Source organism: Lonchura striata, chromosome 4 (assembly GCF_050655825.1).
Source record: "Lonchura striata isolate lonStrDom1 chromosome 4, ASM5065582v1, whole genome shotgun sequence".
Classification (NCBI taxonomy): domain Eukaryota; kingdom Metazoa; phylum Chordata; class Aves; order Passeriformes; family Estrildidae; genus Lonchura; species Lonchura striata.
Window position 1 is genome coordinate 5,825,928 of NC_140706.1, and position 10,117 is coordinate 5,836,044.

Sequence of the window (10,117 nt, forward strand, 5' to 3'; positions counted from 1 at the left end):
CAATGAAAGGGGAAGGGGGGGGTCAAAAGGGATCAAGAAGTTTCTTATTGCCACCCCCAGAGGCATCCTGCACCACCCCCAGTGCAAAGCCATGCTTTGGGGAAGGGTTATTTGTGAGGATGAAGGTGCTGCTTAAATAAGAGGTATTTTGCTGGTTTGGTTCTTCAAGGGCAAATGATGGTCTCATGAAACATCATTCCTGGACCCCACCTCTCAGCTGCTCAATCTATGCAAGTAGAGCTGTTAGCATCAAAAACATCCAAGTGCTGTGGTTTTTATATCATTCTCAGCTAAGCTGTTTCCCTCATCCCCGTTAATTGGGATGGGGCAGCCTCAGCCCCCACCCTGGAGGAGGCACAGGTCCCTCCTCTCCTGCAGGGTTTCGGTGGGATGGAAGGAGGTGGCACAGAGCCAGCTGTGCCAGAGGGAGCCAAGGAAAAGGCTGCTTGGGTGCCAGCAAGGCAGCTTGCAGCCCAGGCCAAGCTTCCCACTCTTCCCGCACATTCTGCAACATCCCAAGCTGAATCACTTCACAGAATTTACTTTTAGCCTGTTAAATGCCACTAAACCTTCAAATTAATCCTCCCATTACAGGACTTCCTTTGATGTCAAAGGGGGAATTTTTTTGATGGCAAAGGGGGATTTTTCCCCCCTGGTATAATTATTTCTATTTTTCTTCCCCCTTTTTTAGGCACAAGAGATTCCTGCCAGATGCATGACTTGTGGAGGCAGCTCCCACACAAGGTATTTATGTATTTATATGTATATGATGAGAACGTGGTATTGAAAGACCTGAAGTTTCAGGCAGAAGATAAAGGGAATTTCCCATTTCCTACTTGCTACGGTGGAAGTTGCCTGGGAAGAGTCTTAAGCAGGACTAGGACCCAAAAGCTGTGAGATACAGCACTGGAAAGCAGCTCTTTAAGATAAACTTATCCAGAGAAAACTGCTAAATTTTTAACTGGAAATCTGCAATTTAACACCATCACAGAGTAAGTTTCAATGCCTGGGATCAATCCCCAGCACTGCTTAAATTACAGGGATAGGTAGAGCAGATCCACACCACTCTTTTATGTGTTTCCTATTGAGCATCTTGGGTGCTATTTGCATTGCTGGGCTGAACATCCCAGCACAGAGCCAAAATCACTGGATAATGCTCAAGAAGCAGGCAGCTGTGGGTAGTGCTATGACAGTTTTCTGGAACAGCCAGTAATGATGGAACAGCCAAGTTTACTCAGAGTTTTAATCAGTTTTTCTGATTTATTAGGAAAGAGGGACACAATTGCAGTGCTCTTCACCGAAAATATTATGAAATTGTCCATATAATTGAACTCTTTACTGAAAATGTTATGAGATAGTCCAATTACACGGGGAAGTGAATTCTTGACAATAAATCATTGCATGGAGACTCCCAGCATAAGACAGGGCTTTTCTGGGAGTGGAGAATGAGCCCTGGGAGGTATTGTCCAGCTGTGCCCAGTAGTCAGTTGTGTGACTACCTGCCCTGGGGTGCCGACTGACCCGTCTGTGCCTCCCACTGCTGTGCCACAGCTTCAATCTGGCCCCGGAGCACCTGTGCCCAGTCCTGTCCCCGCTCTAGGGGAGTGGACCTGGTCTCCATTGCTGTCAGAGCAGTGATTTCAGGGGGGATCTGGGGAACCAGGCCAGCTTGGAGAAGGGCATCCTGAAATTTGGCTGCAGAGGCTGGAGCCAGGCAACACCGGGGGATGCTGGAAAGACAAGCAAAGAAACCTTATGGTGTAAGCAAGCTGGGGACTGGAGATGCTGCAGGAGCAAGGGGACAGTCATGGTCCAGTCCCTAATGCTCCTGACCATGGCTCTCCCTACCTGTGTGGCTGTGAGTAGTGGTAGTGAGCAGCCACGGCAGAGTGGGGGCACAGCAGGTACTGGTTCTCCTCCCAGCAGCGCTGCATGGCTCCCACAATGTCCTGGTCAGAGGATGAGCACGATCCCAGGGTCTCTGACAGCTGTGGGGAAACAGGGAGGTTTGCACAGGCCTCACCACCCAAGGTGCTCCCAGCTGGCTTTGTGCCACAGGCACTCAGCAAAGCATGTGGAAATAGAGAGGCTGGAGGATGGGTTCACCCAGAGACTGAAAGAAAAGGGGTTGCTGATGCAGCTTGGGGATGAGGCACTGCTGGAATAAACCACAGGGATGGAGAGTGGGCAAGGGGTTTCCATCCACAGGTGCTGTGAGTGTGGGTGGGCAGGAGCCAGGACTCGGCTCCTCATCTCTGCGCTGCTATTTCCATACTCTGAGGGAGTTTCTGAGGACTTGTGCACCTCAGTGTAACAGCTCCTCTTGCTTTTAATAATAACATTGTTTAGTATTTATCTTTCTGCAGCACAAGCAGGAGTGGGCACTGAGCAAAGGCTGCTCTCTGAGGGAGAACACATCGCAAATTGGACAGGAAAAGACAGGATTTTGTACCTGGCCCTCTCACAACTCAAATGTTTGGTTTTCTCTTGTATCTCTCTCTGCTTTATGTTTCTGCTCCCCTGTGCTGTAACAGCAAGGCTGAATTGCAATTAATTCAGCAGACCCACTCCCAAACACCCTATTTGTACCAGCATCCTCTGTATGATACCTCAGTACATGGCCAAGGATAGGCCAATTTCATATTGCTACCTCAATAACTGCAGGTAATTTTTAAGTTACTTTTGCAAAGAGAGAGATTCTTAAAAAAAAAAAAAAAAGGGTTTTTTAGTATCTCCATGCACACATATTGATAGAAAACTGTTCTGGAGTCATGCTTAAATTTTTGGTTCCATACTCTCCACTATGATTTTTTTTTTATTCTGAAAATGAATTGGAAATACCTGATAGCAATAATTTTACACACACACACACAGAGGCACAGTGTTGTATGGATGAGGAACTGACCTTTCTGTGCAAATCCTTTGGCAGCTTCAGCCTTTTTGAGATGTTGAATTGCTCCATCAGAGTTTTTATCAGGTGGCTGTCAGAGCCTGAGAGCAGCCAGAGGATCCTCTCCACGTTGTAAGGCTCCTGGGATAACAAGGCAAGAGGTGAGGAAATTCAAACAGGGGGTGAAGCATCCTTGTGGATTCTCTAATGTCACATTAGTGCTGAGGTCCTACCACTGTGTTTTTCTTGGTGGAAGCTAGGGTGGGCTTTTTGTCTTCCCTTTGCTTGCCTACATCCCAAGACAAGTCTTTGGGAACACAATGTCTTTTGAACCTCTGACCTGTCAGAGCAGTCTGACAGTGACCATCAGATTAAAACAGAAAATGAAGGGATGGCTGATGAATCAACAGCTTGACCACATCTGTACCATCACTGTGAGGAGCCCAGGCTAATAACACATTGTGTATTAGAGAACCAGAAATATCCAGCTGTTTACTCAGTGTTGCAGATGCTGCTGTGAGTCACCCAGCTCCTGCGTGACTTAATGAGACACCCAGCTCCCTGCAGGGCTGGCTGATAATCTCCATGAATTTATAGGGTACATATAGGGCCCACTAGCCTATATGGCTGTGTAGCAATCAGCATTGCAACACTGCAGCAGAACTCTGTGCAAGACCATACAGGAGGGTCCCAAACCTATTTCACTGCCCTGCTTCATTCCTGCACATTTACAAGTACCAAGAAATATTCATCCAGGGGTTTTGGCTGAGATACCTTGTAGGGACAGATAGGACAAGGGCATCAATTTACAGAGTCCTCATCTCACCCCCTGGGCTCAAGTGCTGGGTTTGGATAAACTCTTCATAACTTTTAGCAGCTGACAGTGCCTGTGACCTTTTGTCACTCCATCGTGTCCTACCTTGTTAAATCATCAGGACTTACTCAGCCTTTTGTGTCCTTATCTGGGTGTCTTATGAGCTCACTTCTGTTCTTCATCTTCCCACCATCATCTCTCAGAGCCTCCAGCCTCTAATCTTCAGCCTAGTCTGGGTGTAGCCTGCCCCTTGCTCTAGGCTGTCCCCTGTCTTAGGCTGTCCCAAGAAGATACAGGTCAGCATGCCTGGACTTCCATGACCTGCTCCTGGAGGTGCCTCCAACACTGTGCTTCTGACACCCTTTTTCCTGTCCTTCTTTCTGCTGTTCCCACATTCTTCCCACATTTCCCCTTCACCCTCCATTCCCACCAGCCTTGTGGTTTCCATTACAGAACACTATGTTGACACCAGTACGTTGAAGTGGGCCAGGGACTGGTGCAAGTACCAACCTCACCATCTAAGTAAGGCTTTTGCTTCTGTCCCACACCATCAGAGCTTTCCAGGAGAAGGTTGGGGTCCAGGTCATGGAGGGGACAACGTTTTGGAGTGTGGATATGAGCTCAGTGGTTCTTCCTGACCTCAGGGACAAAGAACAGCCCCTGCCTGGCTGCAAAGACACAGCTTTTGCTGGGATTGTCCTGGGATTGCTCCTTGCAAGGCTCATCCACACCAGACTTTCTGCTTCACCTTCAACTCTTCAGACAGCATCTAACAGGAAAGTTTTCTATGCCTTATTTTAGTCTGCAGAAGCAGCAACCTAAAGAGGCTGTGCACTCTCCATCTTTGAAGGCTTCCAACACCCAAATGGATGAAGCCCTGAGCAATCCCACCTGACCTGAAGGTTGAACCTCCTTTAAACAAGTCCCAGCCAGAGACCTCCTGAATTCCGCTCCAGAACAAATGTTTTCTTTAGCTACAGAAATATTTGCATGGATGTTTCAGATGTGAGCTAAACAATGACACCCCATGCAGCCATGGAGAGGAATGCGAAGAGGGATTCACTCAACCAGCTTCTCAGGAATCTCAGGAAATCTCCTCACCTGATTCTGCCCCCAAGATCCCAAAGTCTGGCACTTGCTGACCAGTGCTACTGAAGGGAGATGGGCTGAGAGACAAGCCCGGTTACCCTCGGAGCTCTGAGAAGCCCCACAGGTTCCTGGCTCAGGAGGAACGCCAAGCTGCAGAGCACAGCCTGATAATAGGGGCATAGGGACTTAGTGACGGCAAAGCATGGCAGTCCCTCCAGACTCCCAGGTCCTCCCAGTGTGCTTGAACAGCTTTTGGAAAATCCAGATAGCTTAAGGCCATAGAGATACAACACCAAGGGTTTCCCACTTAGATCACTTGTTTGGAAGCAGATCTAATCCCTGGGGATCCCAGGATGGGAATGAAAGGGGAGATACGTGCTTCCAGGTGTTTGGTTTCTGTACCTCCATGACTTTTCTTTCCATGGCCTTTCCCTGCCTGCTGGGACTTGTTTTGCTCTGAGCAAGCTGCAGGCAGCCATGAACAAGGCATTTCTTCTGTACTTCTCTACCTCCTTCCTAGTCTTTCCTCTTGCTCTTTGTGGAGCTTTTCAGAAGCATCAACAAAACCCTTTGTGACATGATGGCATTTTTATTCTCTAGTTGTCACATGCTGTGGAAATGTCCCTGTCTTGCTAAGCTTCCACAGAATGAACCCCAGAAACCCAGCACCCAACAACAAAGATCAGAAAGTCAAACCCTGAAAAGTGAGGGAGGAGTTTGATCTATCTCATCTCAGCAGTCTATATGATAAATGGTCAATATGAGTCACACCTCCTAATGCATCATTTAGTGGCAGATTTTTACAGGTAGAACAGAGTACAAGATCAAAAAAAGTCCCAGCAATATCTTCTATTTTTGCATTTTGGCCAGCTCACTACATACCTGAATATCCATGGCTGATGCTAACGTAGCCTTCACACTCTCTGCCACTGAGAAATCTCCATGTTGAATAGTCCTGTGAATGATGTCATTGCTGTTCACCACAGTAACAAGTCGAACTGGGAGACCCATTTTCTGGGCAATACAGCCAGCTAGGGAAAAGAAGTGAAAAAAATGTATAAGTGCTTGATGAAGAAACATTTGACAGAGACTTAGCAAAGAAGTCATTGTACAAATTGATTGAGCATCTAGTTCAGAAGCAGACACAAATGTTATCCCCTAGTGGACTCTGAGATATCTGACTTCAGTCGTTTGGTAGAGCATAGATTATAAAATCCAGGGATGCAATGCTCCACCTGCCATTGTACATAGACCCTTGCTCATCTCCACTTTTGCTGGTGGATAGGCAGGGGACAGAGAGTTCAGGCAGCTGACAGGCAAACAGGTGAGTTGAAGATTTTGGGCTTTTTCCTCTCAGATGGCAGCCTGGAAGAGGAGTGAATATTAAAAAATCCTTTATTGCTTTCATAAGGGAGTTCTACACCTATTTTGGGACTGAGGCAATCAAGGACTCTCATTTAGAAGGCCAGATTATGCAATTAAGAGTGGTTCTCCTGACCATGTATTACCATGCAAACCAGTGAGGACCAGGCAGGACTCCACACCTCTGTTAATGTCTCACTTAAGAAATCAGAGCCACAGCATTTTCCCTCTTTTCTGCATCAAACACATTCTGTCCTCTCCTAATGTGCCCATCCTCAAGATAGTTAAAGTCATCATCAAAGGGTGGTTTTGGTTTTTCTGCACCTTGCAAATCATCAGTGACACCTAAATTGAGTAATAACCATACATGAGTAATAAAATATAAGTGGTTCTGAAGAAATCCTACCAGAGAGTGGGTGTTTTAATAAACAGCAGTACCCAGTATCTGTAAAGTGCTTTTGGTCCATAGATCAGAGCATTCTCTCTCTCTTATCTAACCCATCTCTTTTTCCCTTTACCCGTGATATTTCCTCCTCCTCCCGTTGGCACAACAATTTCCACCATTGGCAGCTGGCTGGTATCCAGGGATGGGGTGCACTGAAAGTAAGCATAGAAGTAGTGGGCAATCTGCACCATAATCCTGGACCAATTGACAGAATTCAAGCTCATCAGGTTGTATTTTCCAGCAAAATCGACATCAGCAAACAGTTCCTTAATCGGCTCATCAATTTCATCGCTGTTCCCATGAGCTGTCAAAAGGAGAAAGGAAAGATTAGATCTGCCAGCAGCAGTGCATCAGGCACGAGGTGTTTCTGCTCAGAAATAGGGTTGGTCTCAAGCCCTGGGGTTTGCTGTGGCCAGGAGTTGCCCATCTGCCCTGGGGGCTGTGTGAACCAGGGCCTGAGTGGCACTCTGTGGATGTCAGGTGGCTTCTGACACAGCACTCTGGGCTCTTGCTTCTACCAAATATAAACTCGCCAGGAAGGCAAATGCTGCATCCCCTTGTGAGATGCCAAGGTGAGACCAGGCTGAGCAGAGGAATTCATGGGAACTCAAGCAGCTCAAGCACCCAGTGGTGATGCCAATCCACAGGGATGGCATGGTGATAGGAGGTGGATCACCCATGAAGGCAAGAGGACAGAGGGAAGGGGTGTCTCCAAATCCTTTTAGTGACAAAAAACAGTGCTGAATTTAGTTCAGCCAAACACCAACCACCTGCATGGAGGCTTGGACCAACCACTGCTTGGTTGTCAACCTGGGGATGTTGTCTCCTGTTAGCCAGATGTCTGGGCATGGTGATAGCAACAACCCAGCTGGCTGCAGCTGCTAAAGCTGCAAACCCCACTGAGCAGCCCCCTAAGACTTTTAGGGTCAAGGTTTTGACACAGCAGAGTCATAAACTGGACAGTCCAAACAACAGTGCCAACCAGTAAAGACATGGATGTTGTCTTCAATGACAGTGGTCATCTGTAGTTCCTGTATCTGGGTGCAGAACCCTTTGGGCAGCAGAACAAAGATGTCCACATTCTTCTGTCCTCTCACGCTCTCGATGGCCGAGCTCCCTGTGTCCCCTGAAGTCCCTGTTTCAAAGCGAGGAAGCACCAAAAAAGCAAAAAATTGCTGTGTCAATCTACCCTGCATCACTGCTCTTTAAGAAAAAGATGCAGAGATGCTCCATAAGATGTTTTTGGCCAGAGCAGCCACCTTGGTATTGCCTGGATATTATAAGGCAATACCATCCTCCTGGGGCATCTTTAGGGAGGGCTGTAGGATGATGGCTCTCCAGATAAAGATCTGCCCAAGAACCTTTCCTCCAAGGAGTCATACTCACCCACCAGAATATTGACATGCTTCTGCTTTTTCTCCAAGAAATACTGTAAAAACTGTCCTGTGCAGGACAATGACAGGTCCTTAAATGTATATGTAACACCATGCCAGAGCTCCAAAACGTTCAGCCCATCTTTCAGCCTGGACAGATGCACGACATTCTTGTGCCTAAATCTGCTGAAGGCCCTGTCGATCAGCTCTAGAGGGAAAACAGTTAAATGGCCTGTTAAATTAAAGGAGTGTTTTCCTGACCCATGGCTTCTTGCATCTTTGCTCCTTGTGCTCCTGGGTACCTTTCTGCACAAGCAAAGGCTCTCAATTGCTGGTGCAGTGACAGATACCAAACAAGTTATTTGTGGTTATTAGGAATGAACCAGCCCAGCTTCATGGTATTTGATAACTCTGTGCTAAGTAATCCCAGGGGACATGCCGCACAATCAGCAAAACTATATTAAAACATAAAATACCGGAAGCCCAAGTTTTATACCAACATGCCATCGAATAGAGGTTGCAGCTGCCCTCTGGTGGAAAAGATAGCTCTTAAGTGTTAAAAACAAAAAACACATCTCAAGGCAAGTGTGAAGCAGCAGAAACCCCTGGAGGGAGCCCCACAGTGAGCAGGGCCACAACATCAGCTTGTTGCTGTCACCAAAACCTCTATTTTTACACAGGGGACATCTTTTCCACTTGTGCCAGCAAGGTGACGGAGGAGAGCAGGCTACAGAAAGGAGCAGGCAATGTGCAGCAGGCTCCTTCTCTTGGGGGCATGGATGGGGAACAGGCAGGCAGATGCATCCAGACCCCCAAAACCTCGTTCACATCCCCACGAGCAGCTCCCCGCTCAGCTCACCATTGAGCGCGTTCCGTGGGACCAGCGTGGCCGGGACGAAGAGGGAGCACAGCTCCTTGACCAGCTCAGGGTAGGACAGGCTGCTCCACCTTTGCAGGGTGTCCCTGTCCAGCGAGGGGATGCGCTGGGGCATGAAGAGCCCCCCATCGGGTGCATAGCCAGAGAAAAGGGCTCCCTCAAAGTCCACGGCCCTCGTGCCTCCCCGTGTGCTGACATACTCCATGGCTGCCGGGGAGGCACCGCGATCACTGCCAGCACCCCAAAGCACCCCCGCAGCAGGAACAACTCCAGAACTTCCCCCGTGGGCAGACAGCGCTCCCCAGGGAACAAACACCTCCTCCACAAGAAGCTGGAGCAGCCAGGCTCAGCGCAGGACACTCGGCATTTTGCAGGAGGGTGGAAAGGCTGCCTGGGATTTTGCCAAGCTTGGAGCCTCCTTGTCCCGCTTTCCCTCCACCCTGCCCGGGGAGACACTTCCCGCCAGGAAAAGCCCTGACGGCGCAGAGTCGCTGCAGAAGCACCTCACGAACCTTTGCGGGCTGTTTGCAAAAGCCGGAGCTTTAAATTAAAAAACAAACAAACAAACAAAAAGAAATCGCTACGTTTTCAGAGGAGCAGGCTGATTTAGTTCAAAGGGGTTAAACCAAGGACAGGATTTGACGCAGCGTAGGAAGGGCTGAGCTAAATCCTCCGGAGTGGCGCAAATCCCGCCGCTGCTGCCTGACCCCGCGGCTGAGCCCGCCTCAGGCGCTTGGGCAGCGCTGCAGCCCCTCAATAGTGCAGCCCCTCAATACTGCAGCCCCTCAATAATGCAGCCCCCTCAATACTGCAGCCCCTCAATACTGCAGCCCCCTCAATACTGCAGCCCCCTCAATACTGCAGCCCCCTCAATAACGCAGCCCCCTCAATAGTGCAGCCCCTTCAATACTGCAGCCCTTCAGCGCCGCCGCCCCCTCAGCGCGGCTCGGCTCGGCTCGGCTCGGCAGTGCCCAGAGAAGCCGCTGCGCCGCCTCCAGCCCGGCCCCTCTGCGCTTGTGCTCACGGAACACTTGTCCTCGCAGCCTGGGAATGGGAATATGCGGGAGAGACGGAGCTCAGCTGCTTCTCTGCCAGGAGTCGGGACAAGGGGCAGCAGGTGCGAGCTGCAGCTACGGGGAAATCTGGTTAAATATTAGGAGACAGCTTTTAGCCTGAGAGTGATCAGGCACAGGGCATGGAGACCTTGTGGTCTCATGTATAACCCTGGAGACATTCCGACTTCCAATGGGGAAACATGGAGAGACCT

General features: G+C 49.0%; 1 protein-coding gene across 1 annotated transcript; it reads right to left on the minus strand.

The window, feature by feature from the left end:
- Nucleotides 1-1,229: 1,229 nt before the first annotated feature.
- THNSL2 (threonine synthase like 2) lies at nt 1,230-9,780 on the minus strand. Its single transcript, XM_021535651.4, has 8 exons — nt 8,833-9,780; nt 7,987-8,181; nt 7,583-7,735; nt 6,674-6,904; nt 5,676-5,824; nt 2,906-3,031; nt 1,849-1,988; nt 1,230-1,730 (listed from the first exon to the last, which is right to left on the minus strand). Exons 1-8 carry the CDS (start codon nt 9,053-9,055, stop codon nt 1,496-1,498), a joined length of 1,452 nt encoding a protein of 483 aa, XP_021391326.3. The 5' UTR covers nt 9,056-9,780; the 3' UTR covers nt 1,230-1,495.
- Nucleotides 9,781-10,117: the final 337 nt, after the last annotated feature.